The sequence below is a fragment of the Emydura macquarii genome, unplaced genomic scaffold (assembly GCF_026122565.2).
Source record: "Emydura macquarii macquarii isolate MOO-44397 ecotype Brisbane River unplaced genomic scaffold, CSIRO-AGI_Emac_v2 contig_2768, whole genome shotgun sequence".
Classification (NCBI taxonomy): Eukaryota; Metazoa; Chordata; order Testudines; family Chelidae; genus Emydura; species Emydura macquarii.
This window is the reverse complement of record NW_027132905.1, coordinates 10,927,696-10,952,795: the sequence shown is the minus strand read 5'-3', so window position 1 is coordinate 10,952,795 and position 25,100 is coordinate 10,927,696. Positions and strand designations below refer to the sequence as shown.

Genomic DNA, 25,100 nt, shown 5'->3' with positions numbered 1-25,100 from the left:
CTACAAAACCTGCCAACTGTTGGTTTAGATGGATAGAATTATTAAGCATTTTTTGTCTGCATTTATTTATTTGAACTGAGATTTTGGTATGGCAGGACTGGTCCAGTGGATAGGGCACTAGGGAGCCAGGAGCAGGGGAGAGTCTAAGGAGCTCCAAGATGATGACTCTTAAGGCGTGCCTTTGTCAGCCTCCTAAGCACCAGCTTTTCCTTTTGTGCTCTTGCAAGGTTCTGATAGGAGCAGGGGGGGAAGGAAAGAACCTGAAAAAATGTTGACCTTTATTAATGAGGACTCTGCAAACACAGGTCCTGACAATATGGGTTTTGAGTTAGAGAGGTCTTGAACTGGAAGCTGTGAATTCGAGTCCTAATGCCAGCTCTAATGCCAGCTCTAACATGGACCATTTCTCAGTTTCCCCACCTTTATAATATCTAAATTGTAAATATCCTGGTCTTGAACTCTGTCAAGGTGTCTGACACTGTTTTGTCCTTTTTACTGCACCTGAAGTTTAAGGCAAAAATCTTAAAAATGTAAATACAGAAATAATTTTGGAAGTGGTACGCTGAAGGGACGAGAAACAAACAGGTGTGTGTGAGAGGGATGTGAAGAGGATGGAATGTATGGACTAAGTGAAAGGAATACATGCGCTACTGTCAAGAAAAAGGTTTCTAGCTTTTGTGGTTGTAGGGGGAAAAGCCTTCCAAACTTGAACCAAGTGCAAATCAGCCTGAGTCTGTAGACAGCCTGAAACAATAGCTTTGGAAGGTGTGTGATCTCCCCTTACCTTTATGAGATGTTAACTTTGAAACCTAATTATGATGGTTTAAATGGCAACATGGTTAACTTCTCATTTAGCAGGAACATCCAGCAAATGAGTCCCACAGTCCTCAATTGCCTCCCAGAACTTCCCTCATGCCTAAAGCTCCCACTTTGTCCTTCCCAGCTGCCAGAAACCCTAGCTTCGGCAACTTTTACAAGGCAGTTAAGGGTTTTCAATACAAAATTTTGCAGTAAATTACAAATTAAATGTAGGAGTAGGGCACAATTAATTATATTCAGTATAAAACTAAATGGTACCTGGAATACTGTATCAGTTCTACATTAAATGCAGTAAAAACCTTCATATTTAACATGTATTTGAAGCTTTCTGAGTTTCCTGTCTGCTACCCTGTCACATAATAATAATAATAATAATAATTCATTTATTTTATGTTTCTGTAGTCCCTAGGAGCCCTGGTTATGGACCCAGACCCCCATTGTGCTAGGTGCTGTACAAACACAGAGCAAAAAGACCTGCCCCAAAGAGCTTACAATCTGAGTATCTAGGCTCCTTGCCACAGAATTTAGGTCAAGCCTGCTGCAGAATTCATGGGGCCCTTGCTGTGATCCTGTTTGGATTTGAACAAAACACATGAGCTTTATTCTCAAATGGTTGGTGTTTTAATGCTACCAGAACCCTCAACAGAATAATAACTGCTGCATATGATGCAGTTTGTTACTCTGGTGATGAGGGGGTATATAAGAGGTGGGTTATGTGTGGTGAGGTACAGGAAGAAAGGCAATTTAACATTCCAAGTATTGCTCTCCTCTTTTTCACAGCAAGACACTTGTATGTCCCCCACTCCTTCTCCAGAGAAATGCATTTTTTATTAGGAATAGTTTTGACTTCCTAGGGCTTCAATTAAGGGGCAGCCAGACCTGTGGGAGGTGACAATTAGAACGAAAGCAATTATCAGACAATGACGTTCATGCTGTTTTAGGGAAAAGCTGGATTAATAGTGCACTGGGCCTGCTCAGTGTCACCACCACCTCTGCGATGTTGAGTGAAGGCTCAGAATGGTCCAGAATCCAGTGCCCCATTATACAGGGCTGTCTTCCTTTTAATTTGATAGAACGTGGTGTGAGCTCTGCCTCAGAGAAACATGGCTTGACCTTGATGATAACCATGGATGATGTATTTTTAGAGGGACCTTGTACTGCTGAGGTGCTCGGGGTGCTGTGCAGTCATTAGCACTTGGCTCTAAGGCCCCCATAACTTTCGTAATCTGTTTATTTTATTTAGAGAATGGCCCCTGTCTAGGATTCAGAAAGCCCAAGCAGCCTTACCAGTGGTTGTCGTATAAAGAGGTGAGGTTACCATGAATCTTTCTTTCACCAAGAATTCTTATTCTTTCTGTCTAGATGAAGCAGTTTTAAAAGAATCCTTCTAACAGTTCACGTGCTAAACTGGGGGCTGATAATGTGCCATTTTACCACTTTCAGTTACCGGCTAGTTTTCATTTGAGCCAGGATCCTCTCAGACTCTGCACGCCTTCTGGCAGCTGCTATTAGCACTTTTCACTTCCATTGAGCTGTCTCAGGGATTGACTAGTAGTAGTATTGATTTACAGATCATCTTTCACAAGCCAAAGCTTTGGAGAATTACAAACCCTAGGTTGAATCCTGATCACTTCATTCACGGAAGTAGTTCCATTGACTTGAGTGGGCATACTCATGTGTAAAGTGTACGGATGTGATCAAATGTGATTACTTTGCCTCTCTCACCACTGAAATGCAGTGACTTCTGGGTGGAGCAGCCATGTAATAGCATGCAAAGTATTATACACACTGAAATAAATAAGCTATTGATTAGCTCTAAGACCAGAAATAAAGAGCACCAGAACCATTTCAAGTGATGAGGGAGTTTTAAGTAAGCAGAATTAATTTCTCAAGTTGGAATTTAACCAGGGCATTAGGGTGAATGCCAAACAGTGTCATGAGTTCTTTAATGGCTAGAAACAACCAGCGTCTGTTTTATGTGTTATCAAACAAACTGAGATTAGAGCCCATCATTACAGATTAGGTTTCATTTGTGTCTGCTGCTGGGCTTACATTCCTCTCTCTCATCCACTTTTCTCCCACTTCTAGGTCTCTGAAAGAGCAGAGGCTTTAGGATCAGGGTTACTCCAACAGGGATGTAAACCATCAACAAGTCAGTTTATTGGGGTCTTTGCACAAAACCGTCCAGAGGTGAGATGTTCATGTAACCTCATGCAGTATTAACAATATTTTTGAGTTATGATCTCACCTTTAAAATTTAATCTCATTATTAAGTATTTAAATGACTCCTCCCCTCCCCTTTTCTCTTTTTAACATCTCCTTCCAGTGGATCATTTCTGAGCTGGCTTGCTATACCTATTCCATGGTGGTGGTCCCCCTGTATGACACATTAGGCCATGGAGCCATTCGTTTCATTATCAACACAGGTAAAAACAGTCATTCATAAATATCATTGAGTATAAGGTTCTCAAAAAGTCATTTTGTTTTGCAGAATGACTGATTTCTCTTCTGCTTTCCTAAAGGCAGATGCATTGGCTCAGTGAATTGTTTTGGTTGGAAGTAACCTAAAATGGATTATATAGTATATCTCTGTGTATCATGGCAGGAAATTATCCCTGATGGATACACTTTGTACCTATCTAGCATGCATTGCCTTGCAGTTTATTCTATTGGTGAACTGAGTGGAGTGTTAATTTTTTCCCAATATGTAATACATTTTCCCTGTAACAACTTTAGCCCATTACTGTTTATTTTGTTCTAAAGACAAGTGCTAATATTTGATCCTATCATTTAATAACCTTGCTTTATGCATGCATTTTACTTTAAACATTATGGATCTTGAGCCTTAACTTTTCACCTGTCTTATCGGGATTTCCTGCCTGGCAAGGTAAATTCCATTATGTAATACATAAAAAATCCCATTAAAAAATTAGACTCGCTACCTACACATAGAATTTTAAGGTTCTAGGGTCCCAGTTCTGCAAAGCACTTAAGCACATGCTTAACTTTAAGCAGAGGAGCCAATGAGACAACTCACATGCTTAAAGTTAAGCACCAGTTTCAAACTGTGCAAGATCAGGGCTTAGGACTTTAAGAGCAAAATCAAAAGACTTTCTCTTGTGTCCAGAAGCCCAACACCAGGCTGCACCCTCGTTTTGCAGGGTTTGGTCTGAGCTGTACTAATGCAAAAGCAGGGAAAAATTTTTAGCGGCATCTCACTTGATATCCCCGATGAAAAATGAGAATCCTGAACACACACTGCTTTCTCATGAGGGAGGTTTCTTTGATCTAAAAATCGTTTTCCTCAAGACCTCTGGAGACATGTTTAATTTATATTTTTATTTAAAGAATGGGCCAGATCCTCAGCTAGTGCAAGCTGTCAATTTACAATGAACAATTGACACAAGATGAGGACATGTTTATTCCTTTTTTAAAATATTCTTTCTCTTTTTATGCCCTTTCTTTCCACTTCATCTTACATGTTGCACAGATGGCCAACTCCTACTGAGGTCAGTGAGAGGTTTTTTTCTTGACTTCAGTGGGACCAGGGTTTAGCCAGGATGCATTTCAACTTGGCTCAAGGAGAGCTTTGCTGTGACTTCTGTAACTGCAGGATAGCTCTTGATCATAACAGCAACAAGCCACTGACAAGATCATTCCAGCGAGAAGAACTATCTCAGTGCTATTCAGCTGTTCTTTTTATCATTTCGGCTTAGAGTTTTTAACAAGCACTTCATACCATTTTTTCTGCAGTTACAGTAATGTTAATTGAATCCTAAAATAATTGTAGCAGTCCATCTAACCCTCTTTGTGCTGCAAACAAATATTCAATTTCAAATACAGTAGTGTGTTCTATTCAGTGTTGATTTACAGTAACTAGGCTTAAATGCTAAAATGTACTTGTTTCCTAAGAGAAAATATATATTCTATTCCAAGATCTCATGGTATAAATATAAAATGACTGTCAAAGACTGATTTAGTAATAACTGTGAAGCAGTAGCCAGTGTTAAATTTAAGCAAAAAAATTGTTTTGTTTTTAGCTGATATTTCCACAGTAATTTGTGACAAACCAGAAAAAGCCAGAGTCCTCCTGGATCATGTGGAGAAAAGAGAAACCCCAGGCTTAAAGTCTATTATTCTGATGGACCCGTTTGAGAAGGATCTAAAGGAAAGAGGAAAGAGATGTGGTGTTCACGTCCAATCCATGCAGGAAATAGAGGTGAAGTTCCTATCCCTTGTGTTAATGTTAAACTTAACAATAATCAACTCAAATACTACTTGATGAAATCCAGGAGGTGGCTGTTCAGTTAAAACAAGAAGCTGCTGCTCATGGATAAAGTTACGTTATTATTAATGGGCACATTGATCAGCTTTTTTTTTCTCCTTTCTCTTGGATTCTTCTGTTTTATGAATTTTTTCCAAAGGTTTTACTGCGAATACACCTTATTCTAAACCAGATCCTGTAGAGATGTCAGGGCAGGATTTTCCTGCTCTTTTTTCTCTTCCTTTCTGTCTCCAGTTTCTTCAGTCACTTGCAATTTATTAACGAGCATGTTAACCTGCATGGGTTAGTTAGAATGGAAATGATTTTGTTAATATAATTCTTTCAGGAGTGTGGCCGTGAGAGCCGACATGTCCCTGTGGTGAGTCCAGTCATTCTTTTCTCCAACCTTTCACTGCATGTAGTTACTCTAAACAAACGTCACAAATGAAATCGAGAGGATAATTTGCTACACTGAGCAGAAGGCCTGCACTGTGTGTGTGTGTGTGTGTGTGTGTGTGTGTGTGTGTGTGTGTGTGTGTGTGTGTGTGTGTGTGTGTGTGTGTGTGTGTGTGTGTGTGTGTGTGTGTGTGTGTGTGTGTGTGTGTGTGTGTGTGTAGTGTCTGGTATTAGTTCATTAGTGCAGTGTCTGGTATACGCCTTAGTAGAAGGTGACTGACAAAGAAGGATCCTAAAGGTGCTCCATTATCGTCCACCAACGGTCTGAGTAGTGGATCTTATTTGCTGAGATGTACATTATTTGCTTCTTAAATTATATCCTCTGAATGCTTAAATGGAACTTCAGGCATAAACCCAAGGAAGCAATGATAGAGGATGGAGAAGAGCTTTATGAATGCAAAGTGTGAGAATAAGTAGGGCAAATTAAATTCATCGTCTTTAAAACATGGGCCTGATATGCGGGTACAGATGAGGGTTCTGGTCATAGCCAGCAAGTGGACCAAGCGATGATTAGGACTAGGGCTGCAACATGGCTCTGAGGAGAGTTTGGACTGGGCATGATGGGAAGTGGGGAGGGGTCCTGGAGTGGGGGCAGGGTATGATAATAGTAACAGCCAGCAGGGAGGCATGGGCTATGGCTGAAGCTGCCAGGGGTCTTGGGCTACAGATAGGCAGCACAGCCTAACTATCAAAGCACAGTCCTGCCCAGGACACTTATTATGTACTCGACCTGCTATCCAATGCTGCTGCCCTTGCTACCATGGCCACGTTGATATTTTTCATGAGCTACCTTGATCAAAGCTTTCTCAGGTATTCCTACATGTGCTGCAGTTCCAATTCCTGATTGCTTTGTAGACAGACCCGTATTGTTTGAGTCTGAGGGCAGGCCCTAGCTACTATTGGGAATCACCAATGATAACAACCCTAAGTTAGCAGTAGTGTTGGGGGGTCAGTAGGAGGGCCAGGACTAGGGATAGGTTGCAGCTGGTAGTTTGGCCTGAGCTATGTGTAGAGTTGGAGCCAGCTGGTAGACCTGGGCTAGGGTTATGGCTTTGCTCTTTAGGCAGGCGTTGGCTAGTGTAGATTTGAGTGGGATTTTGTTTGGGGCTAGTTGTCTGGCAGGTTGAATATTATGGTTGGGTCTCTTTGCTTTTCCTACACCAGGGCTAGTGATGGTGTGCGATAATGGCTTCTGACCAGAGTTAGGCTTGCGGCTGGTTGACGTTCTGTTTTGAGAGGTTGGGCCTTTGGGATATCCTGGCTTTGGGTGGTTATTGGTGCTGAGATTGAAGCATTTGGTGCTGGGGTAGCTGCCTGGTCCTGACTATTATAGGGGTTGAGATGTGTTGACCAGCAAAGTCTACATTTTGCTCAGAGTCTTGTTTGCTGGCTTTAGTTAGGTAGGAAGCATGCCAGTTGTCCAGTCTAGAATAGGTTTAGCACTGGGGCTAGACGGGTGCCTTAGGCTAAGGTTGTGGCTGGAAATGAATATTCTTGGTTCATTTGAAAAGCATTTTCTCTTTGAAAAAACCTTTGTGAGGAAAAAATTTCATGCAGCTCTAAAGTAGACTTCACTGAGTTTGGATCAGGCCCTAAGTGCCTTTCACTAGAGAAGAGACTTTTCATGAGGTGTGCACAATGCAATGCAACAGTTCCCTGTTAGCACTGACCCTTTCATTCTTCCACCTTTTTAGAGCAGGACTTGGATCTGTCCAAATGGATTTAGCAGTGTTTATCTAATCAATTATAAATCAAAGAATAGAATTCAGCTGGGGGTAGCATTAGTTTAGTGGTGGACATTAAGGGTCCATACCTTCAATCCTTACTCAGGCAAAACTCCCAGTAGTTTTACTTGTGTGTCCACAACAGGATTGTGCCCTAAAATCACAAACTCAGCCTTTTTGGTTTACCTTTGGGCATGTCTAATCTTGCTATTATAAAAGACAAGTGACTATTATCTGTGAATTGCCTCCTCTCTATTTCAGTGAGGAAACGTGTTATATATTTGAGGATAAGGGATAACTTTCATTCTTTTGTAAGAGTGGCCCATTACAACACAGCCTGTGGTCAAAAACCAGAGCCCTTTATTAGTTGTGTCCCCTAATCTTTTTATCTTCCTGTTTCTCTCTCTTCCTACCTTATGTTCACATACGATTCCTGCACTCTCAGTCCTGCAAATCAGACTAAGAACTATTACTCTGATGTAATATCTAATAGCAGAACTTCCCTTTATGCGCCTCCTTTCCAAGACAACCTTTCCACAAGGAAAGCCTGTCCTGACTGCACTGAAAATCCCTATTTCCCTGACACTACCATTTAAAGTGCTCCGCCTACTGTCACTAGTCATGCTGAAAATCAAAGGGCTTTGTTTGGACTACAGCTGTTTCATTCATGTTGGATTTTTTTCTCATAGAGTAAAAATGGCACAGGTCCTGCAAACACTTACTCCTGTACCTTTATTTTGGAGCTCTACTCTATTGAAGTTGATACACTGTAGGACTGGACCCTAAAATAGCAGTTGCAGAATTACAGAAGAATAGGATTCATGTACTGATGCAAGTCATCTTCATGGTCTTGGTGACGCTGTGTCTAATTTTACACTCCATATCACGTCAACGCACAGTAAACGTTCCTTAGGAAATGAAACAGTAACCAGAAATGACAATTCACAATGGGTGGTCACGGCACAGTCATGAATTATGTTCAGCTCAAGTGGAAGATGACGTGTGTCATCCATGCAGAGCCAGCTATGTGTAGCACAATTCAATTCTAATACTAAGTCAAATTGATTTACATGATAATTAGCAAAGTTTACCCAATATGCTCTCAGTGGATCGCCCTCCACCTGCCACCTCTGGAGATTTGTTGGGGTTTCTATAACTGAAAAATGCACTGTAGAAGCACCTGTAGGGAGCATTTTGAAAGCTGATGACTTAGATGTGGTTTTACTAAGAATGGCTGTGCTGCTGGTGGGTGCATACGCTGCCAAATATTCAAAGAGGTCTGTAATTCTGCATCTGTCACTTTTTGGTGACCCAACTTGACACACGTTGGACTTTGTCAAAGCTGCTGAGCACTCACTGATCCTATTGACTTCAATTGCAGATAGCTGCACAAAGTAGTAAAAGTTAGGCCCGAGGTGTGTCTAACTGGGCTTCTAAAAACTAAGACATCCAAACATTTGAACATATTAGCTACATTGTGCAGATTAAGACTGGATGCATTGTAGACAGAAACCTGCCTATACATTCCAAAAATGTCCCTAATTTTAGAATAAAAGAGCATTCAGCCAGAAATTAGAATATTTGTCATTGCTATTCTTAATAAAAAGTTTGTCATCCAGTTAAGGAGTAAAAAAATGCTATGTGATTTAGGGACATGACACGACTAACAAACAACTCATCATCTATATATAATTCATCCTAAATATTGGATATGTATGAATAACAAATACAGATAAAGATAATCAGGATCTGTTAGCAAATGATTTCCTAACCCCTAAAGGGGTCAAATGCGTAAACATTATTTTTAATAAGTAGTTCAAACAGCTCTTATGCAGAAGCTTGAGGGCTGTGGTTTTCTTTCAGTAGGGAATATAGCACATTATAACTAGGCAAGGATCTTGGATGATGGACAAAAGCATACTCCTTGAACACACTGCAGTAAAACCTAGGGGAAAAGAAAGAATCTAGACCAAATGGACAAATGTAATAGAGGAAGAATTACATGATGTGTTTTTTGCAAACACCAGGAAGAAACTCTAAATGACACGGTTGAGATACGATTGGTTCAATTAAGAAGTGAGCAAAAAGGGTAATGATGCTAACCTGTGGCCCTATAATTTTTCTATTTTCTTTGTGTATTTCTAGCCTCCTCAACCAGAAGATCTGTCGATTGTCTGTTTTACTAGTGGCACTACAGGTAACAGAACAGTCATTTTAACCTTTAACGCATTACATTAGACGACCAAAATCACTGAATAACAAACAGCTCACCATGTATAAACACAATCTGTAACCGCCATACATATATATAAGAATGATGTTTGTTTTATGTATATTAAACTCATAGACTTTAAGGTCAGAAGGGGCTCTCATGATCATATAGTCTGATCTCCTGCACACTACAAGCCATAGACCCTCATCCACCCACTCCTGTAATAGACTCATAACTTCTGGCTGAGTTGCTGAAGTCCTCAAATCATGCTTTAAAGACTTCAAGTTACAGAAAATCCACCATTTACACTAGTTTAAACCCGCAAGTGACCCATGCTCCATGCAGCAGAGGAACTTAAACAAAAAGCTCTAGGGTTTCTGCCAATCTAACTCAGGGGGAAAAATATATTGTGTGTGTGTGTGTGTGTGTGTGTGTGTAAATATATATAAAGTTATAATAATTAAATTAAAAACTTGGACCACACTGGTATAAAAATACAAATAATATTTTTACTGTAACTCCTTAAACAATATATGTTGGCAATATGATTTTGCAAGTGTATGGAAAATGTTCTGTTCGTGTATCTCTGGGCACTGCACTTTTTCTCATGCTACTTACTGTGTATCTGTATATTTGGGTGTTTTTTATTTCTTTCTGCAGAAGTTTTTTTTTAAAAAAAGGTAAACATAACTGACACTATTCCCAGTGTCCACCATGCCATAAAAGCGTAACACTTCATAATAGAAAGACAAAAATACAAACCTAGAGCCAGTCCTCTTCTAAGAACGCAGTCTGATCTTCAAGCACCAATCTGAATTCATATCACAGCATGCGGCAGTTACTTGTGAATCAGGAACACATTCCAGAAATGCATCTTATTCCTGAAATACTGGTTGAAATACTACCACTCTTTTGTCCACATCTGCCTGTTCTTGGGGTTGTCTGTCACACTGTCTAGTGTCCTCAAAATGGCTTCCTTTGTGTAAGCCAAGCAAGAGTCATCAACTGAAACAGAATGGCCTTGTGCCGAGTTACCTTCAGAGAACAGAATTGTCTGTTGCTTGATAAACTTAGAAAGCAGGCTGCACAGGAGATGGATTGTTATCTGCCATCTACTGGGAAGGACTTGTATTACAGAATAGGTAAGTGTGCTTGTGTATCAATTCCAAGTACAGTATTTCATGCTTCAAGTCTATTAAAAGCATGTTTTCCTCTGCATCATATGTATTTTACAATGGGAAGTTATACCTGAGGTTCTGCATGGCATAGAACTCAAATCAGTGTATGAAAGGAGGTTTTGTTGTTCAATTCAGAACTGTACAACAGCTGTCCTTTGTAAAGTAAAGAGTGACCATGGTACAGAATAAATGCCTCATTGTGGTGGGTACATTCTAAATATTGGACACAGCAAAGTCAGTATGACTACCTGGTATTTGCCTTTAGTGTAATGGCATCCACTGTACATAAGAAAGAGTCCCAGAGGCTAACCTGACAGACTAGTGGTAAAACAACACCCTGCAATGGTAGGGAATCAGATTGTGACCCTTTGCTGTGTTCTGGGCAGAGAATGTTGCAGACACAGCATGCTCAGCCAGAACAGGGGAAGCACTTCATTTCTCAGCAATGAGCCCTTGGGCAACTCAATTTCTGCATGACATTCTGTGTGTGGAGCTGTGTCCAGAACTCCTTGGCCAGATACTAAACAGGTCCTCTAGGAGCTGGGACAGCAACTGAAGGAGGAACTGTAAGATGCGCCATGCTGAGAGGCTCTCAAAGGATTCTTGTAGGGGAAGAATTAGTCCACAAATTGACTGCACTTTTGGTTTGTTTGGAGTTTTAGAATGTAAAGAAAATCTAAGGACAGTGTTTCCTTTCAAGTCACGTTTCGTTTTTCTTTATTACTTTCAGCATGTTTGGTTTTTCTAAATAGTGCTTTATTCTGGACAAAGAAAATGTATGGAAATCACACACAGGCTTGGGCTAGAGGCAGGCCTTGGACTATGCTTAGGAGCAGGCCTGAAAAGCCACAGCTAGGAGGGGACGTGCACAGCCCATGCACAGCTCCCAGCTAAGCCCAAGATTTCAAACGCTACAGGTCTTCTCTTCCAGGGGCATGGTTCAAGTGTTTTAGTACCTACCATCTCCTCATCTATGTATCCTCCTCTGCTGAATTAGTCTAGTTTCTTTGCATGGTTAATCTACATGAGAGCTGTTGTGGAGATTGTAGTGACACTCCTGGACTGTTGCAGCTTTAAGAAGCACTAGTCTATGGGGTGGGAAAGTGCCTGGCCTGGATTGGGCCCCATATTCATTTATTTTTAATTTCAGGCTTAGAATTATTTTGAAATGGAACCAGCATCAGTATGTTAAAGCTTTGCAGCTCTCTGTTATGACTTGAATTCTACAATGAAAATTTGGGTTAATAACCTGCAAATGTATATTTATTTTTGGCTGGTTACTAATAAACTCAGGAGTGGATTTTAATATTTTTACATGATTCATAAGATCAGACAAACAAAATGCCTTCAGAGGGAAGAGAGAAGTTGACTCTGAGTTGTTTGTACTCAAATCAGAAAGGGGCTCACCTTCATTTTTTTTAAACTGAATATCAGCGACTCCTAAATGAGCATGAGGCAATGGTTGTTGCTAAGAGTGGTAATGTACATGAAACAATAGTTGAACAATGACAGCTCTGAAAAAAACACCCTTCAGTTTTTCAAGTACAGACCAGTGACTAATCTTCCAAGGAAACCTATTTCCAGCACAGCCAATTGGATGTTGATGAAGGCTTTTCATGGTTCAGCAGAAAGCATCTGTGAATTATTGGTGTAAAACTGGTGTAAGCAACCATTTACAGGCTCAGCAATGACACTGGATGACATTCATTCCGTGCTGGAAGGAACATTTAAACAGAAGCATTCAGTGACATTGAAAAGATTCCTTTCTCACAGATGAGAAGTGTCAGACAAGCTCATGAAGTGACACATGAAGACTGTCATTTCTGGTTATTGATTAACTGACTGGAATCACTGGAATCAGCATTGCTGACACTCTTCTATTGTGTATCTGTGTCAACATGTTGTGCTAACTCAAGGATATTTTGTGCTGTTATCTCTGTGAAGCAAATTCAAGTAGAGGATACTTTAATGATTTAGAAAGGGGAGAAAAAGCTATATCACTAATACATATTTGTTCCATCTAGGATGGTCTCTGGGAAAGAACTTGTAGCAAAGTGAACTCTGTTCTGCTAGACTCTCTGTCAAATAGTCTTATCTATTAAAAAAGGATAAAATATGCTGTGATCACCATCACGGCACATATAGCTAGATCAACATCAACTTTGCAGCACTGTTTGTTCTAGAATTTTTCTTGATGAAACGTCTGGTGATGAAGGTTATGAAAACTGGTGTTCTGCTCTGATATTTTGAGTCACAAATACTCAGGGATACTAAACTCAGCTGTTGTTCACATAGAAAAAGGGGGAAGGAGGAAGGGATATATTTTCAGCATTTCCTAATTGCAATCAAATGGTGATGATGATGGTTTGAGCAACCCTGACAGATGTTCTGGATCACCTGAATATTCAGTGAAAATCTTCAGAGACCGAATAAATGAATGGAAGTGCTGAAAGAAACTAAGAATCCATCTCATTTCCCAGGATGTCTGAAGATTTCTGTCTGGGTAGTGGAAGAAAAACACTTAATTGATATTGTTGAGGTGTGTAATCTAGCACACATTTTAATAAGATAATCAAACAAAGGAATGATATCCAATCATTGTTTTGAGAGGGGGTGGGGGGAAACAGGCAGGTTTGTCTTGCTGGTCTGAATGAAAAATGGATGAGTGGACTGGTGCATTTACAAGTTTCTCCTGAAGTCAACTCTGTGAAGTACAGCTACCCTCTGAGTTGCACAGGCTGATTTTTTGAGAACTTTTTGGCAAGACACGCAATATGAGATGAGCAGTTTCTGGGTCTCCTATGCACATCTATTTCTTAATTTGGTTCACAGAATTCTCTTTCTGTCTGGATTCCCAGGCCTGTGAGGCTGGTTTTTTTTCAGCTATGAATATATTAGTGCTTTATAAGAAAATCTGCTTTATCAACCAAGCATCTGACAGTCTTCCTGTACCATGTATCACTAAAATGGTTGCTGGTGGCAGAACGGTTAGCTGTCTCCCTGACTGTGGGCTATGAATCAGGATGGCATGCATGTTGTTACACCAAAATAGCGCAACATTTTAGAAATCTTTCTGTGTAATATACTAATTTGCCAGGGTTTTAAAGATGGGATTATTCACAAGTACTTGGAACGTTGGTTATAGATATCTACAAAAATACTGTATATGTTACAAAGGTCCAGTTCATTCCAATAAATCTGTGCAGTGGCAAGTGTCTCTGTTCAGAGTTCACTTCATTATTTTCAATATTAGGTGAATTTGGTGTTCATGCAGGGAAGGGAGAACTGAGGGAACACACACTGTGTGGCTCTGCTAATTGACATCAGCACCTCTGCTATTTCTGGGCAGTAACTGCTGATAGTGCTGAGCTGAGCAGGGTTTTTATGATCTGGACAAATATCCACAGAGGGACTAGAATGGTACAAGCAAAGTTTGTGAACTAAACAGGAATTGAACCCTAGTCCCTAAAAGAGAGCCTGATATATTAACCCCATAAAGCAACGTGACCTCCTCCCAAATTCCAGGGGCATGATTATTTTGTCCCAGGGGCAAATTCTGTCTGGATGTACAGTTTGGGCAGGCCCATTAATGTCAGTGGTTTTCCACAGGGCACGATTTGATTCATTATGTACCTGTTCTATAACAGAGCTCCATTTACTTTACATTGAAGAATGAAGGCTTCCTTGAGGGCCAGTTCCACCCAGCCAGTCCCAGGAACTACAGTACAGTCACTCAGTCTGATTAACAATAATCTATTTCCCATTTTTTGGGAAAATATAGGGCTCATTTCTGCCTCTTGTACTCACACTGAGTAGCACTTTCCTCTGTGACTAGTCCATTTTAAGAGTGATGGGGAGGGTTAGTGCTGAGGCAAAAAAAAAAAAAATGTTACATCCTAGTCACCAGCACTGCAAGCCAGGAGTCCCTCTACTGCTCCTGACCATGGTGCTGACAATGGATAGACGCTAGGTGTTCTCTATTATTCAGATGCTCAGAAGTATTTTAATGCGCAATGCTAACTGTGTTCTGTTTGCCCAGGGATAAAAGTACTGCAGTTTTGTCAAAGACCCTGTGGCCATGTGTGTCACTGTAATCTCCACACTTCAGAGAATTGAGAGATGTGAACACCAGAAACATTATTCAGGTGGTTATGAAGTAGCCTTAATTCAGAATAGGAAACTGTGATAGTAAGCTCAGTGATCTGCAAAAGAAACCTTCAGGTTAGGTACAATAGTTCTAGAGATCATTCTTAGCCAAAATCTAGGTGCCTGGTCTATTTGTGTCAAATGGTATCTTGAGTAGTTGCAAACACAAGACTAGATCCTGATACTCTTACTCACAGAGCACCTTATTCCAAGGTGTCTCACTGATTTCAATTTCAATTTGCAGTGGAAGCTATTGTTCAACATAAAGGTATCACAAACTGGCCCATAGAAGAAAACCTTCAATTAAAATATCTATGTTCATTTTACAGTAACACTTTAGAAAAAGCTGCCTATCGTTCCTAAATCCTCTGATTCACTGGCTGATTCACAGTATCTGACCCAGAGGACTGGCAATAAAGTCATGCTGTTGGTCTTCTGTGTGTTTCTATTGAAACAATTCAAATGTCTTTGCATGTTTTACTGCATGGAAACACTCGTTTGTGAAAACTGCTATTTTAGAATTCAGGAAGGGATGCTGGAAAAAATTTTAACATTTCCAGGTCTTAGAAACCTTTGAAAATTTACTCCAGTGACTTTTATTAAAGCTGTGCTCTTTCTTTTTTCTTTTCTTTTCAGGGAATCCCAAAGGTGCTATGCTGACTCACAGAAACGTGGTTGCTGATTTTTCAGGCTTTTTGAAAGTGACAGAGGTGAATACTCAGATCTAGAGCATTACCGCATACTGTGAATTTGTCATTTTGAATTTTTGGGTTATTTTGAATCTATCCAAGATGTGGAAATACCCCCAAGGAGATAACAAGTGAAATCTCAGTCCTGGGGCCCAAGCCATTGAAATGGGAGCCAGGCTAAACCCTTAGTGGTGGGTGACAGTACATACATTTGGGGCCTGCTCCTGCAAGATGATCAGTGCTTTTCGGGAGCAGCCTCAACTCTCATGGTCAGTGAATTGATCTGGCAGTACTGGGCCCCTGGTGAAGTCCAAAGAACCCCAGTAAAATTGTGGCTGGTGCTTAAAGCTTAAAAAATGACTGCAAGCTTCCCAGTGATGCCCATTCCATAAAGCAACCCTCAGAGAAAATTAATTTCTCACGTATTCATTATTTCTTTGATAGCCTTTATTCTATACAGAATGTATATAAAGTATATGATAACCGATGCAACATATTCTTAATATTACAAAAATAGTCCATTTTAATTATATTAAAAACATAATTCGTTCCATCCTGTGTTTTGAACATGTGATGTTGTGTGACATAAATTTTTAAAAATAGAAAACTGGCCAGTTTTTATACGCGCAGGATATTTAATACAATGTACAATTATGCATTTGGAAATTATATTTCCTGTATGGGATGCAGCACAAAATACTCCTATTAATAGACTGCTAATACTTAAATGATGGAGAGAATCTACTGGTACACAGTAAAAACACTATTGGTTGAACCAATATAGCAAAAGAAACAATGTACTGATAACACAGCCACCTTACACAATTAACCTGATTTTCATTCCCAGCCAATGCTGTAAATATTCCTGTTTTAGGGCTTGACCCTGTAAAAATTCCTAGGTTTAAGTCCCAATCCTGCAAATACTCATGCAGGTGATGAGAGTATCCCACTGAACTCATTGGCTTAAGTGTCTGCAGCATTGGGGCCTCTTTAATTATTGTCATGAAGTGTCAATGGGACAGTTCACTGTCATAAACACTAAGAGCTTGATCCTGCAAGGTGCTGAGTATCTTCAACTTCAAGGGAGTTGAGGCTACTCAGTATTTTGCATAATCAAGCCCCAAATCCATTGCAGGAAACAGGATTATTTTCATTGATTTCAAAGGGTATTGGATCAAGACCTAAACCTACCATTAAGCGGTTGAAGGTTAAGGCAGTTAGCAACATGAATACTACTGGAAACAGCATACATAATAGCACCATCGATCTACGGTAATCCATATATTTTGGAACATTAAGGAAATTTAACTGAAGTATGAAACATTCAAAGAGAAAGAAAGGAATAAAATATCATAAATTTGCTGTGTGCAAAATGCATGCACACAGGAAATTCTGTGCCAGAGTTGCTTTGGCCAGTGAATTTTTTTAATGGAACATTTTAAAAAAGCAACTAAAACTTTTTTCCAAAAAAATTATTTTTCAAATTCAAAAGAAAGGCACTTTCACAGCCGCCAGGTGTTTTACCCTGGAACAAGATCAAACATATTTGCCAAATATAAAATAAAATGCTGTCATTGTTGGTTTCGAGGGAGGAGAGGGGAAACAGCTTTTCGTTTTTTTGAAAAAAACTAAAATGTTGCATCGAAGGCACACAAATATTTCCTTTTTAGCAAAACTGGAAAAATACGACTTTTCTCCAGATACATAGCTGTATCTATGGATAAGGAGGTCAGTTTGAAGAGAAACTTCCAGGTAGACTGGCAGATCTCAGTACCTTAGTCTTCTGTACGCAAGAGAATATTCTGATTGCCATATAAAAGTACAGGTGAAATCAGATGCTGCAAATGCCAAATTCTTATCACATCTGACCTCCACAGGTGACAGAAAAACATGCCCAGAAGAGAGTCAACCTCAGCATTCCTTTCTGTGGTGGGAAAAACTCAGGTGCTTCTACTGCACTCCATTATTTTGCATCTTGGGTTGACAGTTACAGCAAAGTAATGGGAGTGCAAAGTGGATGTGAAATGATACTATTCTGTTTGGGTAGGGTTTTACATCTCCTGTGCACTAGTGTACAAGGGTCAGTGTAATGGATAATCAAGCCATCAGTTTCTGTAATCGTAATATGGCAATCCGTACCTTGAGACACTGCTTTAGGTAAAGAAGCTACTTTTTTTTTTTTAAGATTTCCTTCCGGTGTATAGACTATATGAGACTAAGGGCCTGTGTTAAATTCCAACCCAATAAGACAAAATAAGAAAACTCAGCAAACCAAACTCTTTTTTTCTTCTTTTTATAATTTTATTCAGCCTCTTTCTTCCCCCACATCTGTCTGTGGGGCACCAATAATGTAGATGCTTAAAACTGGGAGAAACACTAACCAAAAATAATCAATGTCTGCAGCTCAATAATCCAACATATTATTCTGACTAAAATCAATAATTAACCTCCGCAAAAAATCCTGCATTTTTCAATCTAATGCTCTGAATCTGCAATTGGGTCTGCGCAGGGGGCCCATTGACTTCAGTGGGGCTCCACATGGCCAAGAGGGGTTTGTCTGTTTGAATTCAGTTGCAAGGACTAGGGCTGTAATTAGGAGGCAAGACCCCCTCTCTGTGGAGGATTAAATTTTTCATACCAGTTTTCTGCTTAATAAACCCAATCTTCAACCCTAGACACCAAAGCTAGAAGCCAGACTGCCAGCTGTGTTAAGGTCACTCCATGCTAGCAGAGAGGCACCAAGCAACATTAAAAGCTGCCCTAATGAAACACCGAGGTGGAGGAATGCTGGGCTAATGTAAAGCTGGAGTGGCCAGCTTTAGGCAATCCCTCTCCTAACCCCTGGTTCAGGGGCATGTCAGGGTCAGCTGGGTGAAGGAGCCAAAAAAGTAGGGAGACAGAACAGAATGTACTCCACCATCAGCCAGCAGAGCAGCCCTGGGGCACCATCCGAACTTACTCTGCGTGCCATTTTGGCCTGTGGCCAGTCACAGTATTGATGGAGCTCCTCTCTACCTCAGCTGCATTGAGGCTGAGTGGAAGTGTGAATGTGTACTCAGTGCAGCTGAGCACTGTGCCCATAATAGTCAAATCCTGAATCTGGGCCCTTGAAATGCCCAGACACCCATTTTGAGGTAATTTGAGTGTGAAAATCTTTATTTGGGCACCTCACTTGAAAAGCCAGCCTCTGTATGAAAATTGAGTTTCTCAGTGTCAGCATCTGTTTACAGTAGGAGTTGCAGAGTTTCCTGATAAATCCTCTCTTGCAGTGGAGAGAATTCTCCATTGCTTTCTGTGTACATCCTTGCACTCTATACTACTCCTGCTAACTTAGCTTCATTGATGTTGTGGCCTAACACTTCGCTTCGTATGCTGCTCTGCCTTTCTCTCTTTCTTGGTAATCTTTACCCTTTTGCTCCTCTGGTGCCATTTTTCTTTTTATTGTTTTATGACTTTCTTGTTGTCTTCCTGTCAGTGTTTCTTTCCTTTCTGTCTCCCATGCCCTTCACCTGCAGAAAGTGATCTTTCCGAGACAGGACGATGTGCTCATCTCCTTCCTGCCTCTGGCTCACATGTTTGAAAGAGTTATACAGGTAAGAAACCTGTCTGAACTGACTAGGCCTTGTGGGGCTCCTTGTGTTTTTTTCCAGAGTCAGTGGTCTCCTACTTGTGAGGATGTACACATTTCCTATTTGCCTTTAGCACACATGTTTGAGAGAATGGTACAGGTAAGGTCATAGTGTCAGTGGAAGTCCTCTGTTTCCACACTAAAAATAAAATAAAATAAATAAAATTGTAAATATAGCAAAATACTCCGCAATATACTATAGAGCTGAAACAGATTGTAATGTTGTGGTTGCAGCTTCAGGGTGCAGATTCTGATTTCAGGTGTAAATCTGGGGCAACTCCAGTGGAATTTCTGGAGCATAACTGAGATCAGAAAATAGCACATGTACAGAAATAATTATCTGCATAATTTTGGGGGGGCAGCTTTTCAAAGTACTATAGGACCAGTAATCATGCTGGTAAAAATAATATTGCATGTATTCTTTATCAGCTACAATCTTTCTATGGTGTAAATAAATCAGATTTGTTTAAACTGAAAAGAAGGGGGGGGGGAATCTCACAGTGGTGACACATGCAATCTTCCTGCCACATCAGTGTATAAGAGGCAGTAACTGGAAGCCATCATCTCTTGGAAATAATGACAAGTAGAAGTACTGACTCATGCCAGCCCATACAAGTGGACTTCGCATTCTTTCCAAATAAGGAGATGATAAATTATGTTATAACTCCTGTGTTTTGCAGGAGGTCAGATTAGATGATCATAGTGGTCCCTGTTGGCCTGAAAATCTATGAACGAGAGATTGCCCAGACCTGTGAAGTTGGGATCTGGATTCTGTTGTGACTCTATTTTGTCTCAAAATTTGATGGGGGCTCAGATTCTGTGGTCAGATTTGGGCTGATGCTATGTTTTTTGGATCAGAATCTGAACCCAAACTTTCCCAAAGCTTTTTGTGGGGTTTTAAATTTGGGATTCTGGTTTGGGCCTAATTCTAACAACTGCTATATCAGACTTAAATTACTTTCCATCATGTTAAGAAACCTGACCCTTAGAAATATGTGCTTCACAGAGGATTTGAGGAAGAAGGATTCAGTGTATTTTTAAACATAAATCTCATTTTCAGGTTCATCCCGATGACTATGCAATGGTCTTCTCTTCTGAGACAAACCACCCTAGCCAGCAGCTGTTGTCAAAAACATAGTTTGATACAGACTCAGTTGATGAAAATTATTTAATCCATGTTAGGAACACTTGAAACCAATTGAGTTCACAGGATGCTGTTGTATTAAAGAGGGATGTGTCTGCTTGCTAATCATTCTGTAATTAAAAGTACGTAACACTGGCATTTCCATTGCAAAACCTCCTAACAAGATAGATTTTCAAACAGGTCCAAAAATCATCTTTAAAATAATCATAACTTTTGGAATAGGAAATGAAATAAAGATTTCACTGGCTTCAGGCATTTTTATACGCTCCTAAAACTTACATATAAAACTATGCAGGCTCCTGGGATTACTTTTTAAACCTCAGTATATCAACTACTTAATTTTTTTAAGTGCTCTGAGCGCATATGCAGTGACTTTTTTTCCCCAGATGGATCTTAATTATTTAGCCAGGTACCGGCTCCACACGTGCAGTACAGCATGTGGATTTGACAGCATAATATTTCTTAAACCCACAAGCTTCCATTGATTAAATTTCTAGGTTTAGGTCAGTACATTGAGAGTAAACATTAACAATGTTGTTGTAGCCATGCTGGACTCAGGATATTAGAGAGATGAGGTGGCTTATTCAGAGCTTTTTGAAAGCTCAAAAGCTTGTCTCTCACACCAAAAGAAGTTGGTCCAATAAAAGATATTTGTTTCACCTCCTTTGTCTCTCCATGTACTGACAAAGGAATGGAGCCGTTCAGCTTGATAGTATCATTGAAGGGTTGCCACAGAAAGATCTTACACTTCTTAGGGAAATTCTCTTTGTTTTAGCTGTTCATGGAGAAAAAGAAACTGCCAAACTGACTTTAAATTTCTCATTTAAATTCTGAAAAGCAAAGAAGGGTGATATTCTGAAAAGTAACTGCAAAAATGTCATCATGAGGTTTCAAATCACATTTGCACTGTTTACAGGAAGAACACTATTGGGTAAAATCCTGGCCCCACTGAAGTCAGTGGGAGTTTTGAAATTTACTTCAGTGAGGCCAGGATTTCACCCATTATTCCTACCAGTCAACACTGTAAACTCAGGAATCTAATAGACAAAGGACTAGATCCTCAGCTGGTATAAACTGAAGTGGTTTCATTGACTTCCACTGAGCTATGCCAGTATACATCATCTGATAATCTGGCCCAAAATGTGTCCTTTCTGGCTGGTGCATCATCACCAGTGATACAGACTTTGCAATCAGAACTCAGGTGACAGTTCTGTTGATGATGAGTGATCCAGAATAGATTCTGAATACCTTTCCTAGAACTGCATTGCCCTGCAGTGCCAACAAGAGTAAAAAGTAATAATAAAAAATGTTTTAGTGAGTAAAGTAAACAGCTATGTCTGAATATAGTATACAGAGGGAACAGAGTGGCTCATCAAAAGGAGCTATTTTTATATACGTAGTCCCAGAACTGCAGTTTAATCTGCCTAAGGGCCGTTCATATGCAGCGTGTATTTTACAGAACATGGTGTGATCTCTGATGCTATTTAGATCTGATTCAAAATGCCATTATTTTAAAAATCTAAATGTGTAGGTCTATAGTGCCTGATTCCCAATTTTCCAATATAATGTGCACTATTGTCACTGTTGTTTGTAATTAAAACTGTTGAATCATTAACATATGAAAAATCAGCTACTGCCCAATATCTTTATTTTCACAATGTTTCTTAATATACATTTCTCTGTTGACAGCAGGTTCTCATGCTTTGAGCATTTATGAGTCAACCTGGACCTGAATGGTGAAGTTCAGATCTAGACTCTGATCTGAATTTATACTTCTTTCCCTTTAGAGTCCCTCCCCCCACCGCCCCTTAAGGTTCAGTAGTGTTTGATTACAATGTTGCAGTTCAAGCTTTTCTCTAATTAGTTATTTTTCCCCACACTACATCTCTTAAACAGTATCTCCATACTTCAGACTGCCATAGTGCAGAGCTTGAAAGGAACCATCTTGATTTAATAGGCAAATAATTCATAGTTTAAATGTTGTCATATTTATCCAATGGACAAAAGCAGTTCCTATGAACCGGTGCAGCCACTTTGTACCACTCTGGGGTGTTTCTCCTGTGGCCAGTGGCACTGACAGTCTAGAGAAATGTTTATTGGGTTTCCCTACCAACCTCCCAGTTGCTGGTATAAGGACAATTGCCAGAGCAAACAGAGAAAGGCCAGGGCTATATCTGACTGATTCCTGTGAGGCCACTGGCAACTGACATAACTGACTTCTGGCTGCTTTAGCTTATGCAGGGGACACCCCTGGCTCAGGATTGGGGGAATATGGTCTGTGATCATCCATCTCCAAAAATCTAGCTAATTTGTTTTAGGGCTTTTTAAAATCTATTGTTTCTAAATGCTACGATGAAAAAGGAAATTAAAGTACAAATACTACCTACATATAACACTGACTCTTATATGTGGTGTAGCTGCATGAATCCCATTAACTCAGTAGAAGGTATATGGCTACACCCTCGTGGCTTTGGAAATGTAAGGTTTAAGTGGGGGAGGATTTTCACAGGCACATAACAGAATTGGGTGGCGAACTCCCAGTGACTTCCAATGGGGGTTGCATGCCTATTCCTAACTTTCCTTTGTGTCTTAAAAATTTCCCCTCCATACCAACAAAAATCCAGCAATTGCAGAGATAAATAAAAGTGGTTGCTCACTGATACCTAAATACTGCGGGGCTCTGATACTAGATATTACATTCTTTGCAGTGCCTAAAATGTACAGAGGGAGTTAAGGATTAACTCTCCAAACCTGATTCTGAATATCCTTTATTGCTTGCCAGTTATTTCATTTTAAATATACTTTAATATTTTTCAGAAAGGAATGGCTTCTTTTCACCAAAATTAGAGTGTGCAAATAACTGTGTATGTGGTATTGACACAGACTGGGAGCTCTGATTATTTTCCCCTCTTTGCTCACTACCTGAAATTCCATCTTCCTCCCCTTCCCCAGCCAAGGCCCTCATGGCTCGACATTACACCCAGACCAGGTATTCTTTGTAGGCCAGAAGGCTCAAAACTGGCTTCATGCTTGCTTCCCGGGGCTGAGTAGATACCTTCATAATGTTCCCAGCCTCAGCGCCAATGGAGTGCATGTCCCTGTGCTGGGAACCACACTTGGATCTCCCACCTTGCAGATCTCCCATTTGTCATTATGTTAACAACCGGTTCAACCTCTCCTCAAAGGAAATGCATCTTGGGTTATAGGATGTTCTAACAGCTGCATGAAGATAGTCTCAGAAGACATAAAAAGACATAAAAAAAACCTCTGTTAACCACAAAAGGGCTAGCATAGAGATTTCATGAGAAGTTATACATGAATAACTAAATGTTTTCCTAGTCCCCAGAATCAAAAGTGAGTCTAAAGAAAATGGTGTCCAACAGAACACGGAATCACAGGCTGGTCACCAACACATTCCCCGCATCCTTGCCAGAATCCAGTGTAACACCACAGCCATACAAAAAGGCTGTCTCTTAAGTATGCTCCACTGCAAGACAGTTTCCCCCCCAGTCTGATACAGTAGTCCTGGAGTGACCATGTAAGAGAACTGTGCAATGGGATTAAACAACAACCTAGATTAAACAATAGATTTAATTGCGGATTCAGAAAAGTTGTATAACGAGTCAAAATGGTAAAAACAAAAACAAAAACAGCAGAAATTAGGAATTTAGGGTGGGAATTTCAAAAGCACCTGGCTTATGAGCACAAGCCCCACTGACTTCAGTGGGTCTTGTGTTCTAGATTACGGTGGTGCTTTTAAAAATCGCACCTTTCAGCTTGGATTCCTTTTTCTCCCACAAATTGTACTAAATTGTTTTCCAAATATGAATGCTAAGTAAAGACTCTATGATCAAGGTCCATACAAATCAGTGTTTCTACCCACTTTACTGTTTGGTTTAGGTGTTTTAAAAAAAAACCCATTAGCCACAATGGTAAATAAAATTTCAGGAATGCTTCTTTAAAACCGGGATGGGGGTGCTTTGCTATAGTGATTAAATGCAAGGAAATAACAAGTATTCTGTTTTTCCTCCCCATACCAGTCTGTCGTATATTGCCATGGGGGGCGAATTGGATTCTTTCAAGGAGATATCCGTCTCTTATCAGATGATATGAAAGCACTGCGTCCAACCATTTTCCCTGTTGTACCGCGATTATTAAATAGAATGTATGATAAGGTAAGTTTCATTTTATTCTGTTTATAGTAATAAAGTCAATAATTGTCTAGTAGTTAACTTAGAGACTCGCCTTAGGTTTGGCTTTTTCCTTAGCTCTCATATACTTTTTGCCTCACTGTAAACACATTAGGCCAGATCCTCTGCTGGTGTAAATCCATATAGCCTCTCTGATATGGAGTTATGGCAATGGAGTTATGTCAGGTTATACCAATTGAGGACCTGGCCCATTGTGTGTTAAGGTGAAATTCTGTGCATGTAGGTCCTGCTCCTGTTCCCACTCTCACTGCAGTCAATGGTGACATTCCCAGTGATGTCATTGGTACAGGATCTGGACCCCAGAGAAGCATGTGCTAATGCTTTCTTTGTCTTTGAGCCAGTGCTGGAGCTTGGTCCTCACTCACATGGCAGAGATAGGAAAGATATGATGAGTTGCCTTAAAAGGGCTTAAGTACTGCAAGCTTAAGTACTGCAAGCTGACTTTTGTGGCTAAAAATCCTTCATTCTAGGAGAAGGTCATGTCAGAACTCCCTGGAAGATATTTAAGAGGATAGCAGATTTAGTAGCCAAGTTCAGTATGTGTAACCAACTTAGAATATTTATCCCAAAAATAAGAGATGGGTCTAAGGCACAAACTACTGATCTAAACTTTCTGCAAGTTCAGGTCT

At 40.1% G+C, this 25,100-nt stretch overlaps 1 protein-coding gene across 4 annotated transcripts in view; it reads left to right on the top strand.

Moving 5' to 3' along the window:
- ACSL6 (acyl-CoA synthetase long chain family member 6) overlaps nt 1-25,100 on the top strand; it is a 55,060-nt gene that overhangs the window by 15,387 nt on the left and 14,573 nt on the right. For 2 of the 4 annotated variants that reach the window (XM_067567455.1, XM_067567454.1), the window contains exons 4-12: nt 2,063-2,127; nt 2,908-3,009; nt 3,146-3,245; nt 4,860-5,038; nt 5,430-5,462; nt 9,409-9,460; nt 15,436-15,509; nt 19,004-19,081; nt 24,301-24,435. In XM_067567455.1, coding sequence (XP_067423556.1) covers nt 2,063-2,127; nt 2,908-3,009; nt 3,146-3,245; nt 4,860-5,038; nt 5,430-5,462; nt 9,409-9,460; nt 15,436-15,509; nt 19,004-19,081; nt 24,301-24,435 — 818 coding nt within the window. Of the gene's footprint in view, nt 1-2,062; nt 2,128-2,907; nt 3,010-3,145; nt 3,246-4,859; nt 5,039-5,429; nt 5,463-9,408; nt 9,461-15,435; nt 15,510-19,003; nt 19,217-24,300; nt 24,436-25,100 lie in introns of all 4 variants that reach the window. The other 2 variants (XM_067567458.1, XM_067567457.1) reach the window with 2 other exon arrangements.